General features: G+C 53.8%; 6 protein-coding genes across 6 annotated transcripts; 4 read left to right on the top strand and 2 right to left on the bottom strand.

Moving 5' to 3' along the window:
• Positions 1 to 171: 171 nt before the first annotated feature.
• Positions 172 to 5799, bottom strand: J4E79_010002 (uncharacterized protein; the record flags this gene model as incomplete). The annotated part of the gene is made up of 4 exons (XM_049358842.1): positions 172 to 1193; positions 1243 to 1274; positions 1606 to 4120; positions 5562 to 5799. 4 exons carry the CDS (start codon positions 5797 to 5799, stop codon positions 172 to 174), a joined length of 3807 nt encoding a protein of 1268 aa, XP_049206575.1.
• A 2510-nt stretch (positions 5800 to 8309) lies between these two features.
• J4E79_010001 (uncharacterized protein) lies at positions 8310 to 9018 on the top strand (the record flags this gene model as incomplete). The annotated part of the gene is made up of 2 exons (XM_049358841.1): positions 8310 to 8505; positions 8612 to 9018. 2 exons carry the CDS (start codon positions 8310 to 8312, stop codon positions 9016 to 9018), a joined length of 603 nt encoding a protein of 200 aa, XP_049206574.1.
• Positions 9019 to 9577: 559 nt separating this feature from the next.
• On the bottom strand, positions 9578 to 10706 carry RHO2 (Rho GTPase; the record flags this gene model as incomplete). Its single annotated transcript, XM_049358840.1, has 2 exons — positions 9578 to 10025; positions 10666 to 10706. 2 exons carry the CDS (start codon positions 10704 to 10706, stop codon positions 9578 to 9580), a joined length of 489 nt encoding a protein of 162 aa, XP_049206573.1.
• A 1003-nt stretch (positions 10707 to 11709) lies between these two features.
• J4E79_009999 (uncharacterized protein) lies at positions 11710 to 15220 on the top strand (the record flags this gene model as incomplete). The annotated part of the gene is made up of 3 exons (XM_049358839.1): positions 11710 to 12721; positions 12772 to 13031; positions 13079 to 15220. 3 exons carry the CDS (start codon positions 11710 to 11712, stop codon positions 15218 to 15220), a joined length of 3414 nt encoding a protein of 1137 aa, XP_049206572.1.
• Positions 15221 to 16970: 1750 nt separating this feature from the next.
• Positions 16971 to 18903, top strand: J4E79_009998 (uncharacterized protein; the record flags this gene model as incomplete). The annotated part of the gene is made up of 5 exons (XM_049358838.1): positions 16971 to 17048; positions 17110 to 17123; positions 17273 to 17417; positions 17469 to 17993; positions 18043 to 18903. The coding sequence occupies 5 exons, from the start codon at positions 16971 to 16973 to the stop codon at positions 18901 to 18903; spliced, it is 1623 nt and encodes a 540-aa protein (XP_049206571.1).
• A 2120-nt stretch (positions 18904 to 21023) lies between these two features.
• On the top strand, positions 21024 to 24116 carry J4E79_009997 (uncharacterized protein; the record flags this gene model as incomplete). The annotated part of the gene is made up of 4 exons (XM_049358837.1): positions 21024 to 21119; positions 21165 to 22996; positions 23046 to 23363; positions 23423 to 24116. 4 exons carry the CDS (start codon positions 21024 to 21026, stop codon positions 24114 to 24116), a joined length of 2940 nt encoding a protein of 979 aa, XP_049206570.1.
• Positions 24117 to 24188: the final 72 nt, after the last annotated feature.

The raw sequence follows: 24188 nt of genomic DNA, 5'->3' as shown, positions 1-24188 counted from the left end.
TGAATGTGGCATCTGCTAGAATTATACATCCACTGTCTTCGATACACGTTTGACCCGGTACTTGTGACATGGTTTCCACAGAAATCCGCGATCGTGCTGTCGCATGTGCAAGGGTCGTGAAAAACAAGCCTTCTGCAGAGGCATATAGAGACGCCAGCAACACTGTAGTCCCTAGTTGTCGTCCGGCCAATTGACGAACAAGCTATCATCCAACTCTTCGAGCAGCCTTTGCCTCAGTTCCTCATCCGAAGACACCAGCTCATCATCAGGATCATCTACCGGCTCAGCGGGCGCTGGTTGCGGCGCTGGCTTTTGTCGCGACTTCGATATACGAACCAGATTGCCTCTCTTACCGTACTTGAACCCCTCCGGCGGCGGCGGTGTGGCAGGTCGTCGCAGCGGCTCAGGGCTCTCCACCTCTCGTGGCGGATACGTGCGGCTGATGCCATAGAACGTGAGGTGTCTTCTCCATTCCTTCTTGCCGGCAATGTATATGCCCGGTATCCTTATCTTCAAATAGCCGTTTCCTAGGAAGGATATGCCGAGTCGAACTTCTGGGTTACCGGCACCTTCGTAGTTTTTGCGGATGCCTTGCAGGGGCAGCAACTCGAGAGACGGGAGTTTGGGGAGGTTGAGAGGAAAGTGCCACTCGTTCTTGAGACCGTAGAGGGAAAGCTTTGCAGTGGCTTCCATCGAGGAGAGCGCTGTGTCATCGCTATGCTCTCCAATGATGAGTTTCCCGGTCTTCCATTGATGGAAGTTGAAACGTCCAGTGTATATCAACGCTCGGTTGTCGACTTCTTGTAGGTCAAGATAGTTGGGAGAGTAGAGATCCCACTCGCCTCGTACGTCCCCCACTTCCACTTCCTCTTCTCGATGAAGTCTTATTGCTAGATGTCTGTGCGCTCTTTCAACGCGCTTCTCGTGCTCTTCTTCCACCTTGATGGCTGCATCATAGCCATCGCCGTCAACCTCGAAATCGGCGAGGTCCGAGTCGCCGGAATCTGATTCGTCAGAGACCGGTTGGCCGGCATCAGGCAAAAGCGAAGATTCTAGCGCATTCTTGATTCCTTTTCTGGCCTCGATTGGCCACTCTCTTGGAGTCCGGAAGTTCGCGTTCTCCTGCGCGACTCTCTTGGCGGTGTTGGCATTGCGACTGACTGTTGCGTCATCGGTAGCCTTGCGTTTGGGAGCTGATCACGTCAATCCAGCCCGTCTCAAGGCTCTTGACGATATACGCACCTCTCTTGGGCGGCATCACGATTCGTGAGCATCTTGACGCGTGTTGGAAGCGTGGGGTCGCGTCCAGCCACGCGCGTGTGATCGGCGGTGATTACGTCATCTCATCTCGTCTTATCCCTCTTCGGGTGGACAAAACAAAAACGCCTCTTCCCCTGCAATCTTTACGCTCGTCGCAGTACAGGGCACGTTCATTTCACACCAGTAACCTTGTACTTCACGTTATTTTCACTTTCCACATGGGTCGTGACTGCGACCACGAAACGATCGCATCCGTCCAATCTACGCACTACCAAAAGACAGACGATATGTAGACAAAAAGACTCCCGTTAATGCACAAGAAACGATCGCGTGACATCCCTGTACTCCATTCCAAGTTCCCGACAAATCTGTTCCTGGCTGTAGTCCGGATAATTGATAGGAATGAGCTTCTCCAAGAACTCCTCACGCGCCTTATCGGCGGCTCTCTGCTCCAATGTCAAGAGCGCCGTAGTAGAGACGTGGTAGTCATACGCTCCCTTCCCAGCAACGATATCCCACTTGTTTTCCCAGTCCTCCGGAACCTCGGGCGAGTTCGGACCACCAAAGACAGCAGCAGTCGGAAGAAACTGGCCTTCGTATGCCGGGTTGCGGGGTTGGAGATTTACGGTACCGCGATGAGCCTCTGCGCGCAAGTAACACATGTTGCCGACGCGACTGATGATGTGATCGAGGACGTCCCATATCTCCGGCTTCTTGTTTGCTGATGACAACATCGCAGATGCCATTGCGATGTCGCGGATACATTTCAGACTGACTTTGGATCCAGGAACCGAGCTAGCTTTCAAGTCCCCAAAGTCTCGCAACCAGGCTTTGATGACATGGATCATCTTGTTGGCGATGAGATCCAGCGTCATGATGTCGAAGTTGAGAAGGAATTCATCCTCCTTCATGGCGTCTCGATAAGTCTCAAGCGTCTGGAGAGGACTGAGTTCTTGTTTACGGCGTTTGCCATGCTTTGACGTCTTCGATTCCTTCTCCAGCCGATGTCGGACTACGCGCTCCAGAAGCCAGATCGGCTCGTTCTTATTCTTGCCATTCTCGTCCGTCTTCAGCATCACCCGCTTTAGGCCGTCAAAAGCGGAAGCCTGTCTAACGAAAGCGGAGAATATTTCCAGTTTGCGGCCGCCTAAATTTTTCTTCGTGTCCATCGTCTCGAACAACTCATACATTGGCCTGCCGGCGCGCTTGTGCTTGGCAAGCACACTGGGGCTGAAGCCTCGCATCAAAAGCAGCCGCTTATCGCACTCTTCGTAACCGACCGGACGGGTTCCTAGGAAGAGATGCGTCTCAGTTTGCTTGGCGATAAGATATTCCATGTCAGGCCACCGTCGCAGCAGCCCGTTCTTGAGTCCGGCATTGTAGATGTGGCAGGCGAACAAGAGTTGCTCGGAATGTCTTGCAGCCTCAACACCGAACAGGTGCACACCTTCCTTATGACGCTCTAGTGTGCATCCAGCATAGGTTGGTTGATTCTCCAGGTAGAACGGACCATCCACCAAGGTTCCTCCCCCGAGCCACGAGTTGTGCATCTTGAACGTGTCGCTGACATAGTCAACCCTTTCAAGGGTCTCAAGAAGGCGATGCCATGAGGAGGCTAGCTGTGTGTGCAAATATCGGCCCCATTCGCCGTCGTGGTTTTCTGCAAAGTCGATGTACCGTCTCAATGCGCCACTCATCCTTGCGTTACCATCCAGGAGATCCCTATGCGCACGAGGCACTTCCGCACCAAGCTCACGGTGCATGTCGACGAACATCTGGAGTGCGAATATGATCCAGGTGCTTGCTTTCTGCTCCTCGTCGATTGTGTGAATTGCGCGAGCTAAAATATCATGGTCTCGTGTGAATGCGCCCACATCGGCTGACCTAGAGAGGCTCAAGAAGACGCTAAGGCACCTTCTCATGTGAGTCTGCTCGGTTCTGGCAGTTTTCCTGCCAGAGTGATAATCTACCATCACTTCCTTCTTGCCGTCGTGATCGAAGAGATGGTCTCGGAAATACACGTTGTAGGTATCTTTGCAGACGAAGGTTTGCGGTGACAGTTTGAAGTCATCGAGATCGTACCAGCCCATCTCGTCTTTCCGGGTGATGCCGCTGGTACCTTGTTCTTCGAAGCTCTCAAGGAAATTGATCACTTTGTGGTGGCTTTCGAATTCTGGAAAGTCTCTGAGGAAGGCCTCGTTCACCCGTCGCAAGATGTCAACTGCGACATTGGCGGTCGTCGCTGCTGTGGTGAGCGCCAGGCTACGTTCCTTGTATCCGCGCCAGGTTTTGTGGACGAATAAACGAATTGCTGTCATATCTTTGAGGAAACAGAAAAGCGCAAAGGCCTTTTCACTCTTTCGGTTGGCGGACTCCTTGATACGGTAGCTTCGGCTCTGCGTGTCTGTCGCCACCGAAGGCACGTAGCCCGATGGCTCAGCATGCTCTTGAACCAGACTGAGGTGTTCGAAGAAGTTGGATGTGCGACTGTTCGTAAAAGCTCCTTTCTCGCGTCCATCCTTGGTCTTGCCTGCTGTCGGCGCTTTAAGCGTGTGGTAATAGTAATCGAGGATGTCGATGAAGAACTGATGGCCTTCATCATCAATGCCATCACCAGCTTCTCGCTCTGGTTTCGCTCGGTAGAACCCTGCACATTCTTTGCGAGCGGTGATGACACTCCACAAGATAGCTTCGATATCAGTCGGCAAAGTGATCTTAGCCTTCGCAAGGATGTCGACCAAAGTCTTGAATGCGTTTAGAGGTACTTCGCTCACTCCGTTTTGTCGGGCTGCAGCGCGAGCTTGTCCCTTGAGACGTGCGTTCTTGATCAACAAGTGGTCAATGGACTGGATTTTGGCGGCTGATGTTGCCAGCCAGGTAGCTACAATTTGCGTACCACTTTTGTATCTGAGATGAAAGGAAGTGGTTAGCCAACCTGGGTAGACGATCTAGATAGCGAACTCATACCGTTTGTAGGTATCCACTAGAAGAGATGGTAGATGATCCATGATAAGCGCCGGCGCTCGAACGCGCGTCTTTTCTAGAAATAGGAAGAGATAGTAGACGCAAGAATTGGACGAAATGACAGAGTATGGAGAAAAGAGAGCTACTGACGCGGAGTCTGTGCGCGCTTAACCTATTCGACACCCTGAAACAGATACAGTCTCAACGACTATTTCCACGAGATGTCTTCTTTTGAACTGCGAAGTCTCAGTTCGACGTTCGTAAACGGTCCATTGGTAAATGACTTGAGACGAAAGAAACTTGTACGTATCGCGATTGCGCTGGCAGTGGTAGACTTTCGCCGCAGCTTTCCATCCAAAAGAAGGGGAAAAGACGTGTTCGCTCAGCTTGTAAGACAACGTGTATACAATAATGAAGCGTCTACTTCAGAGTTTTGAATGAGACAAACAGCACGGGACACGCTCCGGTAGTCCTCTCTGCAAGCTCGACGGATCGTCGTTGCCTTCGTGGTCTGCTCGGTACAGCAAAATCAGAGAATGTAGATCGCGCGTTAATAGAGCCTGCGACTATGCCATCAATTACCGAAGTATTGAGATGAAGCCAGCTACTCAGTCCAAGAAGGGGACGATACAATGTATCCCAGAAAACGATTTGGCAAGGAATGGTGGACGCATCGAGCCCGACTCGACCGATAAGTGACGATAATAACAGAAGCTGCAGCACAAGGGCACAATGGAGGCACGGCAATAGTTCAATGATTTTGCGGTGATGGAGGAGGAGGGATTGCCTCAGATGAAGTTTGAGGCTCCTGCGCTAATCCGATTAGCGCGTTACCCCGCCACAACAACTGCCTCCGCGTTTATCAGACAGCCGAGCATACGTGAGTTCCAATCGCACTCAAAGTCACATCATCTGATCTAATCAAGAGTTTCAAGTCATATATGTCATTTAGATACCCACCTGGGCAGTACAATCATTCCCAATGTATATCTGGCCCTTGTCCCTCTAAATCCTCAAGATCCCCGAAACATGTATCCGTATATCCCATGCCGAGCCATGCACAAGTCATCAGATCCTTAGCCAAGGAAACTCGGTAACCCTCTCTCTCGTCAAGTAGTAAAGAGGTAGTGCAAGCAGCCGCTCAACACTGAAGGTTGCAAGCCTTGCACCTGCCATCATAGGCATTACAGACATCGTTGTGGCACTTGGCGTAGCAATTCTTGTCGCAGTCACCCTGCCAAAGGACGTTCATCAGTAAAACCCTTCTGGCAAAGAGCTCGAAATCGAGATAATACATACCGCACGGCAGTTATTATACTGATCATGACACATCTTACACACATCCCCCGAGGCCATGCAAGTAGGACCGGGCTTCATGACACACTGCTGGCCCTTGGGGCACGACCACTTCTTCTGCCAGCAGTGGTCCTTGCATTCGAGGAGGTCGCCGTTGCCGCGGTTGCAGTACTCGGCGCCGTTGTTGGAGCACTTGTCGCATTTGTCGACGGCGAAGACGGGGAGGGTGAGCATGAGGAAGCTGAGGAGGAGGAAGATGAGGTGGAGGGGGGATTTCATGGTGGTGCTGAGGTGGGTAGCAGTTGGTTGGTGTGTGAGTTGGTGTTTTGAGGGTTTGGGTTTGGAGATAGATGTGTGAGTAATAGAAGAGAAGGAAGGAGATAAGGAGAACTGCAGAGAGGGGACTATATATGCTACCGGAGGTTTGAAAGAGTAAGAGACGCAGTATGCAGGTCGGTGTAGTTACGGAGACGTCAGGAGACGTTAGGAGACGAGGGGAAGCGGTGGAGAATCCGGCATGCTTTGCCTTTACCTTTACTTAGGGGTTTGAAGCCATTTTGATCTTACAGGTGGCTAGCAAGAGCGGTAGAGAAGGCGGCATCCTTCACCTTGCCCATCGCCTATGAGAGTTGTTACGCTAGATCTGTGAGTAGTTCATCAATCAAAGTTGTTCAGTGTGTCGCCGAAAGCATATAGTGCATCGTCAAAAACCATGTTTACTCGACTTATCCTGCATAAGTCTCCTCCCCAACAAAAACTTAGATCCCACAGCCATATCAAAGAATATGATGTTCATACTAGTATTCCATATATCCAGCCATTTGAACATCCATGGATCCCTTTGTTAATACCATCCAAGTATGCACCACCCATATCCACCCGCCCCAACGCCCTTGAATACCTCCGCCCTTCTAAATCTCACGTCAGTCAGCCCACTCCACGCACTCTCTCCCCGTCCCCCCAAAACGATCCTCCGGACGCACACTCCACTCACCACTTCAATCCCCGCCACCACACGCTCCCGGCCAGTTCGGATTCATCTCGGGAGGATAGATGCATTCCCCATCTTTACACTTGCCGCAAGGACACACAATGTATGATTCCCAAAAGCCTGCAGAGGTAGAGGTACGAAGTCAGTATATGCCTCACATGCACTTCGTACAGTCAGAACGTACCTTCATTGGTACAGTGTGAAAGGGTGTAGTCGTCCTCTCTGCTGCAGCGGTCTGGTGCACCGGGCGTGCACTTGGGGCCGCGGGCGTCATTAGCGAGCACGGGCAGTATGATCGTGAGGAAGGCGAAGAAGCTGGGGATGTGGTATGTGGGTGACTTCATGTTGTCGATGGTTTTGGTGAGGAGTTGTTGCAGTTGTAGTTGTTGTTGGGTTGGAATTGGTTGTGTAGTGATGGAGATGTTGTGGTGGTAGATAGCTAAGGAAAGGTGGACATGAGCAAGAGGGCTGTTATGTAGGTCTAAGGGATGTTCAATTCATGCTGCTACACGTGAATGACAGACTGTGGAAGTATGCATGTGTTTGTTAAGAAGTACAGCGAACGCATCCGTTGACTCTGTGAGCATGATTTGTTACATCAGGAAAACGGAGGGTAGCTCGTTCGCAAAAGTCCTGAGAACATGATAGATCCTCCATGACAATGAGTGCTGAATGATATTACCGGATCCACAGCTGTCTCTTGCCAGCGCCCTCCCCTAATGAAGCAGCTCCATCGTATCAGCCGCCACGATACCGCAACATGCTCAAACTATGGTCTTCCGGTCAGCGAATGCCTCACCGGTGAAGTCTCGACGCTTACCACATCTCTGCCAAGCAGCCATCTATCGTCCGATGCAGTGCGCGGACGCGGTCTCGCACCACTGCGGATAAGGGCACCTGTAGTTCCTCTGCCAAACGCCATTGACGCAGATCTGGACAGCATGGCCACCGGGGGAGCATCGGGTTGCAGCGCGGTGAGGGCATCTATCGGGCTTTGACCCTGAAGTGGCGAGAACGGGTGCGGTGACCATGAGCAGGGCCAGGATGGCGAAGAGAGTATATGTGATTGACTTCATATTGGTGACGTATAGATTCCTGAGGTAGGTGCGACGGGGGAACCAGGTACAGAAGGCGGGAGGAAAGTGCAGCTGCAGGTAATGGAATGAAGGAAGACAGCTGAAGGTCTGATGATGTAGAACTTGCGCGAAAGTGAGTACTGTTTGTGCGTGCGTGAAGCTACCTAGGTGAGAGAACTGGTGATGAGTTTTGTTTCGTCAGTGGCATGACGACGCGATGCACGTTTACTCGGCTGCTGCACATGAGGCAGGTGCGGTCGACCCGACCCTCGAAGTGAGAGCAGATGTGGTCTTTCCAACGCTGGAGACACCTAAAGCGGTTTTCAAGACGATCCTTTACGCGCTACTCTCCTGAAGGACTTTCAATTACCGGCCTCGATCAAATATCATCGAGTCTCGGGCGTGTTGTAGAAGGTATGGACGCATGTGTAGGCAATTGTCATTAGTGAGGTTAGCATGTATATCACAACGATGCCGTCGCTCAGAGCTGGAATCTCGAAGTCCTGGTTCTCTGTGCATGGTCGAACTCGTCGACAAATCGTCCTTGTTGTTGCGCAGCAATGTCCAGTATGAGCTCGAGTCGATCCTCCCCAACCCACTAGCTCCTCTTGGCAGACAAGGGTCTCTCCGCGCATCGCGAATTTCCAGTCCGACCATCATCACCAACACCAACAACCCACCTCCGCCTTGCCCCCGCCATTGCGCCTCACACGCCACCCACCATGAACCTCTCCGCATTCCGACCGGTCTTCCGACCTTACAAACCCACACAAATCACGCAAGCGACAAACATCTGGCAAAGAACCGCACAATGGACATGTCCGCAGCAGCAGCAAAAGTCGCAACGAGCAGCTTTCTCATCTACACCAAACATGCAGAAGAGGAGTAAAAAGGGACCGGGGAATGATCCTAGGATAAGTACGTTTCTCCCCCTCCTACATCCCCAACAAACCTACCCCCTCCCATCCAATTCAATCCACCAACCCTCCCACCACCAGAAAACCCCAGCTAACACCCCCCCCAGCAAACATCCGCTACCACCTCTCCCACCCCCTAACCCCGCGCCCCCTCCACTTCTCCCGCAACCGCTCCCTCCGCCACTGGACTATCCACCGCGCCTGGCTCTTATTCCTACGCAAACGGCGCTGGGCCGAAGAACGCGAGTTAGAACGGCAATACATGGCCATGCGGTCTGCATGCGAGCATCTGCGTCTCATGGACAACAATGGCAATTTAGTTAAAGAGGAGGAGGCTGGAGGTCGGGGCGCGGATCCGAGTCGGTTGGGAAGCAAGGGCAGGGAGGTGGGGAGACTGTATCGCAGTGCGATGTTGAAACGGGGGATTTGGGGGAGTGTGCCCGTGGAGTATGGGAGGGTTCAAACAGATTTTCCGGCGAGGGAGGGGTGGAATCATGGGTGGACGAGGGATTAGGGAGGTCCGTTTGTGGAGAGACGGGGATGTACCATATGTGTATAGCAAAAGGATTGTCAATGCCATTATTGGCTTAAGTTTATTGTTGCCTCACCTATTTGAAAGAGGATCCTGGATTTGCATGCTTTCTCGATGCTGAATTACTGTCTTCTAGTTGCTGAGCTTGCCAATGATAACTCAAGAATGTACAACTAATAGCTAACGGCGATGAATGAGTGGATGATGATGGCGCTTTCTCGTCAATCATTAAGCCAACATCTACATTCAGATAGAGCCTCGTGACGTATGTTTCCAACTCGCCCCCACAGCCGCGATTTTCTCTTTCCAGCTCAATCAAAAAGTTGTATGTAATGCAGTTATAAGCGCTCAAATAAGCAGTCAAGACAAAATAGATCGCCCAGTAAAGAAGAACGTGAAAAAGAATTGAGAATGGAAAAAAATTGAAGGCCCCAAATATATCGTACCAACTCCAGTGTGTCGTGACTCCGCCCAATGCAGTGTGTGTGATATGAAGATAAGAAGAAGATATAAGATGCAAGAGAAACGGTTTCTCAAAGTCTCACAGGACAACGCATCCGCACCCGGGATTCTCCTTCTTATCCACACTCAGCAGCGCCGCCCTGGTCGCCGCTTCAAAAACATCGTCCACGCCATCCCCTGTCAGGGAACTGCATTCTAGGTATTTCCTCGCGCCAATCATATCCTTCATATCGGCGCCTTGTTTCGGTGTAGTAAACCGCAGACTCTTCTTGCGCATTTCTTCCTGCGCGAGGGGGTCGTCGCGGAGATCTTTTTTCAGGCCGACGAGAATGATGGGGACGGTGGGACAGCGTTCGCGGGCCTCCTCTGCCCACTTGTGCTTAACGTTATCGAGGGAGTCGGGGGAGTCGACGCTGAAGCCGATGAGGATGACGTGGGCTTTGCTGTAGGCGAGGGGACGGAGGCGCTCGTAGTCTTCTTGGCCGGCTGTATCCCATAGGGCGAGTTGCACGGACTTGCCGTCTACTCTACAGTCGGTGACGTAGTTTTCAAAGACGGTTGGGACATAGCGCTAAGGACGGGTTAGGATATTGGGGGACGGCTTATCGGTCGATGTATTGGACGTACTGTTGGAAAATATCCGAGAGTGAAGACGCTCAGAAGACTAGTCTTGCCGCAAGCACCGTCGCCAATAATGACCAACTTCCTAAAGGCACAAGATCAGCATGTTGTGTGGGTGAAGGGTGCATGGTGTGACAGCGTCGGCGTGACCGAGAGTGGATGTCGGCGCAAACAAGAGGATGAAGTGCAGTGCATGACCAAAAAGAGCAAGAATTGAGCGCGAGTCGATAAAAAGTGGACATGGGGGACATGTAGGGTGGCCTATTTTTAGTTGGTCGTGTCGTCGGACCGGGTGCGCCAATGCAAGCTATGGCGCAAACCGGGGTGCCTCAGCTCTGGGTATGCAACGAAACATTGCGGAGGGAAAGGTAAAGCAGAATTTGACGGAGGAATTGCCGACGAAATGAACATTTCGTGTCGTCAAAAGAGAGTCGGACGGAAGGAAATAACGTTGGGAAAAGCAATTGCGCGCGTAAGAAAACGGTCGTGAGAGATCGACATGAGATAAGTTCTGACCAGGGTCCAGAAAGTGAAGATCAAACGTACCTGCGCATTACAGGCTCGCCATTCTGCTGCTGCTGGGCCATTGTGGGGGTGTGTTTGGGGAAATGCCGCACTCAGCGGGAGTCTTGTCCGGAGATGCTGGGTCGTGTTATTGGCTGGAGCGCGTTCGCAGTTGCGGTCGTGGTGTCGTGGAAGCCGAAGGGGAGCGGTGCGCGGGTGGAAGGATACAGTGAAGTAGCCTTGTAGCGCGATAGTGTTGTCGAGGGTGTTGTCGGGGTAATGCGAGTGTAATGGCGCGAGCGAGGTGATCTCGGGCCCAACAATGGTGATTGGCGATGTTATGGCTCGCGACGAGCGAGTGTCAATGGCGCGCCGGGGGAGAGAAGCGACAGACTACAGCAGACTAGCAGCGGAGGGGTGGTGAGTGTCGATGGGTGGGTGTCGAGGTGAAGGCGAAAGTAATGCGTGAGTCCAGCGACAGCAACGGGTGCAATGGGAGCAAAAAGCGGTGGTGCAGTAATGAAGTGGACGGGCCGGTGTTTAAGAATGAAGCTTGGGGACGATCACAGCGGAGACAGGCACGAGCTAAAGCTACAGACGGCTGGGCTGGGGTCGGGGGACGCTGGCACTGGCGTGGTCAGGGTGCGGTGTGCGAGAGCGAGTGTGTTGAGATACGAATGAATGGCCGTCGCGGAGCACTTGCACTGCACAGCCTCTCGCCCAGTTCCTTCCGTTCCAGAAGACGCCAAGACGTGGCACCTGCGGCAGGTGCGAATCGCAACGCGGTACCACAATGGGCCGACGACCATCAACAAGAGGCTACGACAGCGCGGCATGTGCTAGCAGCCCGAGCCCGAGCACACGACCGTCATACCCCAAAGCCTGAACGCCTGTCTGCCGCGACACAGCACGAAGCCCCCCATCTGCCCTGGTGTGCGTGACGCCCCTCCAATTCCTCTCCTCCACCTCCACCTCGCACTTTTGCTCCCCGGTGGCCGTACGCTAGCCCTCCCGCGCCATCGCCCGAGCTGTCACCCACTCGACTCCCCAGACCCGCGCTCTAACAGCCGTGCAGCATAACTCTCCATGGCCCAGGGAACACGCGGGCCCGCCCCGGCTCAACTGCCGCCCAACGGCACTGCGACGCACGCCCACGATGCCACCCCGACCGCCGTCAACCGCAAGAAGCAGAAGCGACGCGAGAAGGAGGCCGCCAAGCGAGCCGCACAGGAGCCGCCAGCGCCTGCGCCCGCGCGGAATGGCGTGTCGCCTGCCCGAGGGCCGCCCGGCCAGCAGCAGTACGCCGACGCGGAGCTGGACGAGGCGGCGTACGACGAGGGGGAGTACTACTCGGACGAGGAGTACGAGCACGCGTACGGCACAAACGGCGACTACCCGCAGGGCTACGGCCACGCCCCAATGCGCAGCCAAGCGGGCAAGAAGACGCGGCGGAAGAAGAAGGCGCCCTCCGCACCCCCTCCGCTGGCCTACACCCAGCACGTCGCATCACGCCTCAGCCCCGCACCCGCCCACCAAATGTCGCCCGCCCACTCGGTCGCGCGCTCCGGCGCCCGCGGCGACCGCATATGGAACACGACCATGCAGGACGAGCGGGACCGCATCCGCGAGTTCTGGCTGTCCCTCGGCGAGGACGAGCGCAAGTCGCTCGTCAAGATCGAAAAGGAGGCGGTCCTGCGCAAGATGAAGGAGCAGCAGAAGCACTCGTGCAGCTGCACCGTGTGCGGGCGGAAGCGCACCGCCATCGAGGAGGAGCTGGAGGTTCTCTATGATGCATATTACGAAGAACTCGAGCAGTACGCGCACCACCAGCAAGACGTCGGTAGTTTCATTCCCGAGGCTAATTATGGTTATGCGTCCAGTGCTCCTCACCACCCGCGCCCCATGCTGAACCCCCACCCCCCGCCCGGCCCCTACGACGACGACGAAGAAGAGTACGACTCGGGCGAGGAAGAGGAGGAAGACTCCGAGTACGACAGCGAGATCTCGTCAGAAGGCGGCTACAGCTCAGGCGAGCGCAGTCTGCCGCCGCCCGAGCCCTCAGACTTCCTCCAGTTCGGCAGCAGTCTGCAGGTCAAAGGTATGCCCGCCCCCTACCCGTGCTGGGAGCATGCTGATTCATCCTTTTAGGTGGCATACTTACGGTTGCTGACGATTTGCTCAAGAACGATGGGAAGAAGTTCATCGAGATGATGGAGCAGCTCGCTGAGCGTAGGATGCAACGGGAAGAAGATGCTCAAGTCCAGGCTCACCCCGGCGCCCAGCACCGATCCTACAGCGGCCACAGCCACAGCGCGCCTCCGCCCGACGAAGACGACTACGACGAAGAGGGCGAAGACGAGGAAGAGTACGACGACGACGACTACGAGGAGGACGAAGAGGATGAGGAAGTGCGTATTCTAGGCTGGACTATCTATCTGCAACTAACCCCGCCCAGGGCGCCATGACCGAGGAGCAACGGATGGAGGAAGGCCGGCGAATGTTCCAGATCTTCGCAGCGCGAATGTTTGAGCAGAGAGTACTCCAGGCGTATCGAGAAAAGGTGGCCGCGGAACGACAGCAAAAGTTACTCGAAGAACTGGCAGAGGAGGATGTGCGGAAAGATGCGAAAGAGGCAAAGAAAGCAAAGGAAGCCCAGAAGCGCAAGGAGAAGAAGGACAAACAACGGCAGCTGAAGGCGGAACAGGAGGCTCGCAAGGAAGCCGAACGAGCAGCCAAGGAAGCCGAGGCCAAGGCGGCGGAGGAGAAGCGACTAGAGGAACAGCGGAAGAAGCGAGAAGAGCAGCGCAAGAAGAAAGAGGCTGAACGCAAAGCTCAGGAGGAGGAGAAGCAGCGCAAGGAGGCCGAGCGTCTGAAACGACAGCAGGAAGAGCGCGAGCGGCAACAGGAGGCAGAGAGAAAAGCACGCGAACAGAAAGCCCTTGAGAAAAAGGCCAAAGACGAGGCAAAACGGAAGGAACGTGAAGAGCGGGAAGCGAGGGAGAGAGAAGCGAAAGAAAAGAAGGCACAGGAGGACAAGGACCGCAAGGAACGGGACTCGAAGACCAAGGGCCAAACGCGCAAGGAGGATCAAGCCGCCGCTGCAGCTGCCCACAACGCTATTGCTGGTGCGAAAAAGGCCTCACAGCCAGTAGCTGTTGCGCTACCTCCTCAATTGCTAAAGCAAAATTCGTCTACGGGAATGCCATCGCCGCAGGTCACGCCAGCTGTACCGAAGGCTCCAACTCCGAACCGACCGCGCCAAACATCGCACCAGACATCCCACGGCTCATCGCCAAAGACTCCTCATGCTACGCTAGGAACAAGCAAGTCGACATCCCCAACCTCCCAGCTGCCGAACCAGTCGATACCAAGGTCGATTTTGACGAAACCGCCAATTCAACAGCAAGGTCTGGGGACCCCACATGGGCAGCCATCGTCTCCGATGCCTCCAATGGGACCACCGCCAGGTATGCAAGGGCCACCAGGACTGGGTATGAATATGCCTCCAGGGCTGAACGGCTTCCCTGGCCATGGATCAATGATGCCTGGAATGATGGGACCACGTCCAAACATACCATTCTTCCCTCAACCAGCGCCCCAGAGCTTCCGTGGATTCCCACCTCCTGGCATGCACACACCAGGTGCACTTCCAATTGGCCGCGGTTTCCCGATGGAAGGACCACCTGGCTTCCCAGCGCCTCCAGGCTTCACAGCGCCAATGCCATCCGCCTTCCCGATGGGCATGCCGACGCACTCGCGGCAGGGCTCGGGGTCTTTTGAACGACTCTCCAACGAGAGCCCCATCACTGGTCCTCAAGCACAGCCCATTCAACGGCCAACGCCTATCAAGCGCCCTTCAAGCGTGAAGGCGGGCGATGAAAACGGACAGCAGGGGTCTGATGTAGACGAACTGGCAAATCACCTAGGCAGTAAAGCGCTGCTGGACGACGATGACGACATTCCCGAACTACCCGATCGACGCCCAAGCATGCAACAACACGGCTCAGTGAGAGCGCCATCATTCGGCTTCGCAGACATACCCGGGTCGCAATACGGCTCGTTCGGAGCACCAGGCGGCGGCAGCATCTGGGGCACACCACCTCTACAAGGCTTTCACTCTGGTGCGAACTGGGGCAACTCGCCCACCTCCAACATCTTCAACAGCCCCTTCTCCATGAACACGACGCGCACCCTCGAACGCAACGCAAACGAGCAGCGCATAGTCTGGCTCCGCCGTACCATCTGCGCTGCATGCAAGACCCTCGCTCCCCGCGCCTCCGACGCAGACGGCTACGTCGATGCGTCGGAAGTACATCGCCAAGTCGAGGCTTCGCGCGGTGCCATGGACCCTGCTGTGAGCGTGGATGAGATCAAGGAGGCGTGCGATATCCTCGATGTCACGCATACCAATGGTGGTGGGAGCCTGGAGTACAAAGAAGATGCTAGTGGCAGGTTGTCGCATATCAAGTTTAGTGATGGTGCGATACAGGCTCCTCCTTCGAGCTTGGGCGAGATTGGTAGCCCGGTTCCTGGACACAGCGTACTCGCCGGTGGGTTTGGAGGCAGGTTTCCTGGATTGGGACCACAAGGTTTCTGAGGAATTGATCGGTCTCTCGTCTCTTTCTGTTGGACTGTTCCATTCTTTTCTTTTGGCCAATCAGTTGTCTGCTCGCTCGTGCTGAGTCTCTGTTCCCGATTACTTGTTTCTTTAGTAGATGAGAGACGGGTTGTCGGTCTAGTCTAGTTTCTTCCTCTTGTGGTTGATGGATGCCAAGGGGAGGTAATCTAGTCGCTGAGAGATGTGCCATGATGGGATTTTGATGTGCTTGAAATTTGTGATGTGATGATGTCGATGATACTCACGAAACTGACGTGATATTGTTTTGTGGAAATGTGCCGTGCATGAGGAAGGGTGCTCGCTCACACATAACTTCCTCAGCTTCATATCTTTCTCCTGTCCAAATACCCCAGCCTGCGCCAAGTACGCATTGAATGGTACTAGAGGGGCTTGACTACATCCTGGATTACCATTCTTTACTCAGCACTCTTGTACATTTAGTGACAACTTGCGTGCGATCGAACGCTATACTCAATGTCCAAGAAGTCTCAATAGCACGGTAAAATGTCATTTAGCATCTTAACGGTAGCCTGCAACTTAGCCTTGTCATGCTGTTGTGTGGCATTGCTCAAAGTGCCACTGTGATTAATTGTGAAAGCTCTTCTTCGAGTTGGGAAACCGGAAATGGCAATATATTACACATTCGCGTACGTTTACAGGTATGGAGAGAGCTTCGAACCTGTTAGTATACAAAATAAAGCCTGCTTCAACCTCGACATAGTCGCAACGATGATCAAGTTGATAAGTTAAAATAAAATCTTTCTATAGAGAGCAATAATATGACAACTAAACATGCAGCTTCGAGACACTAATCTTCATGGTTGAAAGCAACAACGTGACACCTAACTAAACAGAGCGTAAAGCACTTCGCGTCTCCTAAGAGTTTCGATCAAATGACGTTGTAGGATACAGCAAGAAAACCCGTTGATACTAAGATGTAAAGATGACCTCGAATTCTGTTGAAGACAGACGCCAAATACCACATAAGGTTCGACGTAGTTCGACGTTGACGGGTAGTGTCGGACGATCCCCACCCAGTACACCGGAACACAGCACGTTGTGGCAACGTTGTAAGAGGAGCGGTCAAGCTCGCCGCCTCGTACCATTCTCGCACAACCCCGCAATTGCGACATTTCACCACCTCATAGGGAGCGTCTGGCCAGACCACCTCAATGACGTTACATTAGATAGGTTACCAGATAGCTGAGTTCGAGCAGCCTCACAAGTTGGTCGAAGCGATGGCGAATGACGGTATTTTCTCACTCTATTAATAGGATGAAGCTGGTAAAAACGTGGTTAGCCAGGCACGCATCATCATCGTCGGTCCTGCATCGTCGGGCGGGCGGGGGAGGCGGAGGGGAGGCGGAGGGGCGGAGGAGGGGTGGTGGTGGATGTCTCTTAGCTTCCAAGGTGAAGCAACCTCATGCTCTTGACGATAGGCATTCATCTCATGGCGCGAAGGCTGAGGATGTGGAAAGCGTTGGAAAGCGGCTAGCCAGGCACGCAGCGTCACCGCTCCTGCATCGTCATCCCTGCATTCATGATCCCTGCTAGCCTCGTGTCGGCCGGCGGGGTCGTTGGAGCCTCATAGCTGAGCTTGCTACAACATCGAACGTTCTACGTCTTTTTCCTCTTCGCTTCAATTGAACCACTATTTTACACTACCCGCTTTCTTCATATCGTTACATATCATTTATCGCATCCCTCACTTAGACACACTACACACATCATGTCCGACCCCATCGCCGACGCTGCGCAAAAGCACCCTGCGCCCGAGGGCCTCAAGTACACGTACGGAACTGCTGGTGTAAGTTGAGGAGATGATGATTTGAGAGATTGAAGAATTCGGATGCTAACATAGATCCTAGTTCCGAACAAAAGCGTAAGCCATCCCCTGCATTCATACGATAGATGGCTACGTTACCAAATATCGAGTACCCCCGCGCGCCGCAGCTGGCGACCCTCACACCACCGACCCTGCCACCAACACGCGTCACGCACAAAACTTTCGAACTACGCTTACAATAGCAGTGATGTCCTCGATTCTGTCCTCACTCGCGTTGGTCTCATTGCGGCGCTGCGGTCGCGGGCGCTCAAGGGAAAATGGATTGGTGTCATGATCACCGCTTCGCATAATCCTCCTCAGGATAATGGTGTGAAGCTTGTCGAACCAATGGTACACTTCTGTTTTCAATACGAGGGAAGATTTGGGCTAATAGCTTCCCAGGGTAACATGCTGCAAGAGGAGTGGGAGGTCATCAGCACCGAGATGGCGAACAAGGCCACCCCCGAAGACGTCTCGAAATACTACCGCGAAATCGCCGCCCAGAATAAGATCGACCTCAGCATACCCGCACGCGTCGTCGTAGCCCGCGACACAAGAGCCTCGGGTTCAAGGCTTCTCGGATGCCTCGTTGATGGCCTGAACAGCGCCGGTGCCGAAGTCAAGGACTACGGCTTCCTGACCACGCCACAACTACACTACATGGTTAGGTGCTTAAACACCGAAGGTACTAAGGATGCCTACGGTACACCTACCGAGAAGGGCTACTACGAGAAGTTTGGTGCGGCGTTCAAGACTGCGCTGCGTGGAAAGAAGCCTTCTGGCAGTCTTACAGTTGACGGTGCCAATGGTGTTGGTGGACCGAAGCTGAACGAGCTCATCAAGTACCTCCCCACCAAGGAAGAAGGCGGTCTTGAGATCTCCGTCATCAACGACAACGTTATCAAGCCCGAGAGCCTGAACGTCGACGTAAGCAAACATATCTACGAGTACCGGAAGTTTGCTAATTCGCGAACAGTGCGGTGCAGACTACGTCAAGACCAACCAGCGCGCGCCCCCTTCGTCCAAGGCTGGACCCGGTGACCGATGCTGCTCGCTCGACGGTGATGCTGACCGTGTAGTGTATTACTTCAAAGATGAGAAGAATGTCTTCCGACTACTCGACGGCGACCGCATCGCGACTCTCGTAGCTTCCTTCCTCGGCGACACCGTCCGTCAAAGCGGATTGGCAGACAAGCTCAAGATCGGAGTTGTGCAAACCGCCTACGCCAACGGGGCCGCCACGAAGTACGTCGAAGACAACCTCAAGCTCAAGGTCGACTGCACACCCACCGGCGTCAAGTACCTGCACCACGCAGCCGAAAAGCTAGACATTGGCGTCTACTTCGAAGCCAACGGCCACGGCACCGTCATCTTCTCGCACGACACCCTCGACACCATCGAGAAGCACGAGCCCCGCAACCCCGGCGAGAAGGAAGCCCTAGACGTCCTGCGCGCCTGCATCAACCTCATCAACCAGTCCGTCGGCGACGCCCTCTCCGACTTCCTCCTCGTCGAAGTCGTCCTCGCACACAAGCACTGGGGCTGCCAGGAATGGCTCTCTACATACAGCGACCTGCCTAACCGCCTGCTCAAGGTCCTCGTCAACGACCGCACCATCTTCAAGACTACAGATGCCGAGCGCAAACTCACCAGCCCAGAGGGTCTCCAGGCTCAGATCGACAAGGAAGTGCAGAAAGTCCGCCAGGGTCGTTCGTTTGCAAGGGCTTCTGGTACGGAAGACGCTGTCCGTGTGTATGCTGAGGCTGAGACGAGGGCTGAGGCTGATGACCTGGCGAGGAAGGTTAGTGAACTTGTGAAGGCTGCGGGGAGCAACTAGGAGTTGTGGAAGGACGTTTTGCTGGAATTAGACCTGGCGATACAAATAATCGCGGGCACGTAGATTCTCATGCTATCGCATCGCTTGTGGATGGATGGATGGATTGGATGAAGGAATGAATGAACGCGATGATTGTCAGTAAGGGTAGATTAGATGGGGTAAAAGCGAAATTCAGTGATTTGTTCAACTTTGGGTGTAATCGTGTGAAGGTGGTTGTTGATTATTTTTTTTGGCTGATTCGGTGGGTGCCGTGATAAATCTTTTATTCCCTCCTCTCCCCTCCGAAGAAAGATATGACTGCAGAATTTCCGTTCCAAGATTACGGCAGGATCAATTCAAAAGTCGGACACAATGTGTGGTTCCTGAAGTATATATCCACTTCGTTCTGAGCTTTGTTGGTGGTGTTGTGCTCTGGTTGGTTTGGCAGGCATGTCCGAATCGGGTAACTTGCGGAAAGCCCGTCGATTGCGGTGGTAGGTGCCTGGTTTGTTACCACAGGGCCTTTGAAAGTCCTCTCAAATCGACACCATCGAGATCCACCACTCGGAACGTATTCATAGCACTGCGAAGATCATTCTGCTTGAATCGGAAGCGTACCTAGGCTGAGGAGATGATCAAACGCAATCTACAGCTTTTAGATGTGGTATGTCTAGTTCAGGCTGAGGTATTCCCACTGGTTCAGTCATTCCGACATGATATGGTCCAGTATCCTCGATTCTGATTCAGTCCCTTCAATGCGACTCAACCAAGAGCTTAGAGATCATAGACACCTTCGAGATGGCTCGGTGTTCTTTCTCCCTCTTCCCCACTTCCGACACACATCGCATTTCACCGCTGGCAGGATCTCGGCAGCACCGAGTTCACGGATCATCGGCGCACCCAATAAAACTCCTCGTAACCCACGATCTATCTCCAAGCATAAACGTGGCCCATTTCATATCGTCCGAAACATGCATATTTGAGACGAGAGTGGACTGGACAAGCCTCATCAAATCCGAAGAGCCGCCTGCGCAACGCACCGCCACATTTCCGCTTGTTATTCGTCGAGTTATGCATCAACGTCACGATACATAAACTTCATCGATGTTGTGAGAACGCGTGGCAGTGCAAAAGCATCGCAGCTTCATTTTCCCGCTCTCCGCAAACTACTCCGAGCTCACTAAGGGGCGATCTCTCTGGAAAATCTTAGGGCAGCTGGCCAGATGGGTGGGTGGGGGAGGTGGAGGGGAGGAGGAGGGGAGGCGGTGGAATTCTCGCTCCTTTCTCTACCTTGTCAGGCGTCTTATGAAGTGTCGCGAGTGGGTGGTTAGTGTGTTGAAACATTGCGCGCAATCTCGTCTTGGTGGATGAGTCGCTGCTAAGGAGATTGTACTCGCATCAAGAAAATCGTCTCAACCCACACGTTGACAGTGGGTGGTGTGTAGCTGCAGTACGGGAGCTTCTCGAGACCATTGTCTTGTTCTCCGCAAACTACTCCGACCCTACTAGCTAAGGGGCGATCTCTCTAGAAAATCCAAGACCTGCGTTGGCCAGGCCCTGTAAGCCAAAAATAAAAATCACCCGCCAAAGATGCCATGGCAGAGCCGCGTACCCGGCGTTAAAACGGCGCGTCGGGGCGTCCAATAGAGGCGCGTGCCTGATGAAGTCGGCAAGGATTCCTCTTTGGCGAGGCGTCACAGCTCCCTCTAGCGCCGACATCTTGACAGGGCACGACAGGGATCGACGGTCCTTTTCCATCCGCTCTCACGGGCAAGGGACGCGAGGCACTGCTCGTAGCTCTGAACTCTCTCTCACTGCCGTTACTGCTTACTGCTGCCGTTGCTTGCTTCACTCTTGGCTTTCCTTACACTTTGCTTTGTACACTCTTTCTGCTTTGCGCGTATACCCACTCGTCATTTTTCCTTGTGAAGCGCAGTAACCCGAATAACCCCGAATACGACCAACGGCGATCTTTACGATACAGCAGATCTTACTCGGATCCCAGTGAGAGAGGGGAACACGAGGAAGACATGCGCTGAGCTCTCGGACCCAAGATCGACCCCCAATACCACGTGTACCCGTCACACGTGCTACCACAATCGCTACCACACCTTCGCTACACGTTACACCCGTCCCTCGCTATGGCATCCACAGTATCGAACGTGCTGCTCCGGCGGGACCTGAGCATAGAGCAGAAGTTCGAGCAGTTGATGACAGAAAATGCCCTGGGCGCTTCGGTACATGCAGCCCCCATCTTTCGCATGCGACTCTAACACCCCCAGGTATCCCAAGACTCCGTCCTCGTCGCTATCGGCACATCCTTTGGCATCACCGCCGCCATTTTCATACTTTTCCTCCTACTACGTCCTTTTAATACTATCGTTTACGCGCCCCGTCTCCGCCACACCGACGAGAAACACCGACCGCCGCCTCTCGACAAATCGCTGTTCGCGTGGTACAAGCCTGTGTTCAAGACAAATGAACCCGAATATGTGGAGAAGATCGGACTGGATGCGACCATCTTCCTGCGTTTTGCGCGCATGTGCAGGAACATGTTTGTCGTACTCGCCATCGTTGGCTGTGGGATTATCGTTCCTGTCAACGTCATCAAGTCGGTGGAATTTCAGAAGAATTTCGACGGAGATATGAGCGGCAAGATCATCTTCCTGATGACACCTAGAGATCTATTTGGTCAGGTTTTCTGGGCTTTCGTAGTGCTGGCATACCTTATCGACATCATCGTTTGCGGCTTCTTGTGGTGGATGTACCGCGCTGTACACCGGATGAGACGCCAGTATCTCGAGCACCCAGACTACCAGAACAGTCTGCACGCGCGGACGTTGATGGTTACGGATATCGACCGCAGCTTTCGCAGTGACCAGGGCATCGTCGAGGTTACGGATAGCTTGAAGACTACGCCGGAGGTGCCCCGCGCGTCCATCGGACGCAACGTGAAGGACGTCCCAGATCTTATCGAGGCACACGAAGAGGCGGTCATTGAGCTGGAGAAGATATTGGCAAAATATTTGAAGAACCCGAACAAATTACCCGCCGAGCGACCGCTATGTACTCCTTCGAAGAAAGACCCAGAGTTTACCGATAAGGCGCAAAAGGTGGATGCAATCGACTACCTCACAGCGCGCATTCAGCGATTAGAAAGCAAGATCAAGGAGGTCCGGGAGACAATCGACAAGCGTGATGCTCTTTCGTACGGATTCGCCAGCTACGAGAGCATCGACTCTGCGCACATGGTCGCCTTCGCAGCCCGCAGCAAGCACGTCAAAGGCACCACCGTCCGACTCGCACCCAAGCCAAAGGACATCATCTGGAAAAACCTTACCCTCGACCCCAAGACGCGACGCTGGAGGAGGACCGTGAACAACTTCTGGATCACCCTGCTTACGCTCCTGTACTTCATCCCTAACGCCCTGATCGCCGTCTTCCTGTCCAAGCTCTCCAACCTGGGTTTTGTATGGCCTACCTTCCAGACCGAACTAGCCGCACACGCCGATTTCTGGGCCGTCGTTCAAGGTCTCGCAGCTCCGGCACTTACCTCGCTCTTTTACTACTTCCTCCCCATCATCTTCCGTCGCTTGTCCATCAAGGCCGGAGACACGACCAAGACATCCCGAGAGCGCCATGTCACGGCACAATTATACGCCTTCTTTGTTTTCAATAACCTGTTCGTCTTCTCGCTCTTCAGCGCTGTCTTTGGTATGATTGTCATGATTGTCAATCTCGCCACCCAGGAACACGTTCCATTCATGGATATCCTACGCCAAATCAAGTTCTTCGACACGACCATGCGTACGCTGTGCGAAGTCTCGCCCTTTTGGGTTACCTGGCTCGTCCAGCGTAACTTGGGCGCTGCTATCGATCTTGCCCAAGCGGTCAACCTCGCGTGGGGCAGTTTCTCGCGCAAGTTCTTGAACCCGACGCCTAGGGAGCTGATTAGTCGGACTGCGCCGCCGCCGTTTGACTATGCGAGTTACTACAATTACTTTTTGTTCTACTCGACGGTTGCGTTGTGTTTTGCGCCGTTGCAGCCGATTACGCTGGTTATTGTGGCGATTTACTTTACGCTCGATAGCTGGATGAAGAAGTATCTTCTGATGTAAGACTCATCCCTTCTCTCCTCATATGCTCTAGCTAATCTCTCTTAGGTACGTCTTCTGCACCAAGAACGAATCTGGTGGCGCCTTCTGGCGTGTGCTCTTCAACCGCATGCTCGTTGGCACTTTCTTCTCCAACTGCATCGTTGCACTGCTGGTCGTAGCCCGTGGTTACGAACACAAATGGACCATGTTGGCCGCCATGGCCCCTCTCCCTCTCGGCTTAATCGCATTCAAATTCTACTGCAAGAACGCCTTCGACCACTCGCTCAAATACTACACGCAAGGCACACGCGCCAAGGGCACCGAAGCCCCAACCCCAATAGACAAGGAATCGCGTCGGCGGGATCGCGTTGCCGTGCGATTCGGGTAAGTCCATCTTCACTTCGCAACGACAAAAGACGCTTTACTAACATTTTCTCCCGCAGCCACCCAGCCCTCTACCAAAAGCTCACCGTCCCCATGGTCCACGAAAAATCCAAACACCTCCTCGCCGAAGTCTACCGCGGCCGCCTCGACGGCGACATCGGCGACACCGCCGCCTTCTCCGATGTCTACACCATGAAACGCATGTCCAAAGAACACCCGGGTAAAACCGCCGCCTCTTCCAACATCTCGAGTGGAGGAGGAGGAGGTACCGGCCCCTTTGAATTCGTGTCGGAATCGAATATGGATTTCGAGAATTACAAGAATAGACCTGAGTTTAGTGATGAACACGGCGGGGAGGGCAGTTTGTACGGCGGTAGTACGGTGGGGAGGCCTGATACACCCGGTTCCCACTGGGGCCGCGATAACAACTCGACCAACAACAGCGATCGTGGGCGAAGTACGAGTCGCGATTCGGAACGTACTATGCGCGATGATCCGGGCGTGTTGTACCCTGCTGGCTACCACCAGACACCCAGTGCGTTGCGCGAATACAGTCCTAGTCCCAGTCTTGATCTGAGGGGCGTGGATAGTAGAGAAAGTCCTTATGAGATTGGAGGAGGGGATCAGGGGAGGTTGGTTAGTGGGGCTGCGCCGATGGGTGTTGGGAGTGGATTAGGAGGGGGAGGTGGGCAGCAGCAGTATACGCCGTATAGTCCTAGTAGGGATGGGGCGAGGGATTACTTTGCTAGGTAGTTAGGAAAGGATGGGGGATGGATATGTGTGCATGACGAATTTCCTTGTGTTTGATAATATAGCGGCATCCAG

Source organism: Alternaria viburni (genome assembly GCF_023758015.1).
Source record: "Alternaria viburni strain BMP 2772 chromosome Unknown scaffold_28, whole genome shotgun sequence".
Taxonomy (NCBI): domain Eukaryota; kingdom Fungi; phylum Ascomycota; class Dothideomycetes; order Pleosporales; family Pleosporaceae; genus Alternaria; species Alternaria viburni.
This window is presented reverse-complemented; position numbering and strand designations above follow the sequence as displayed.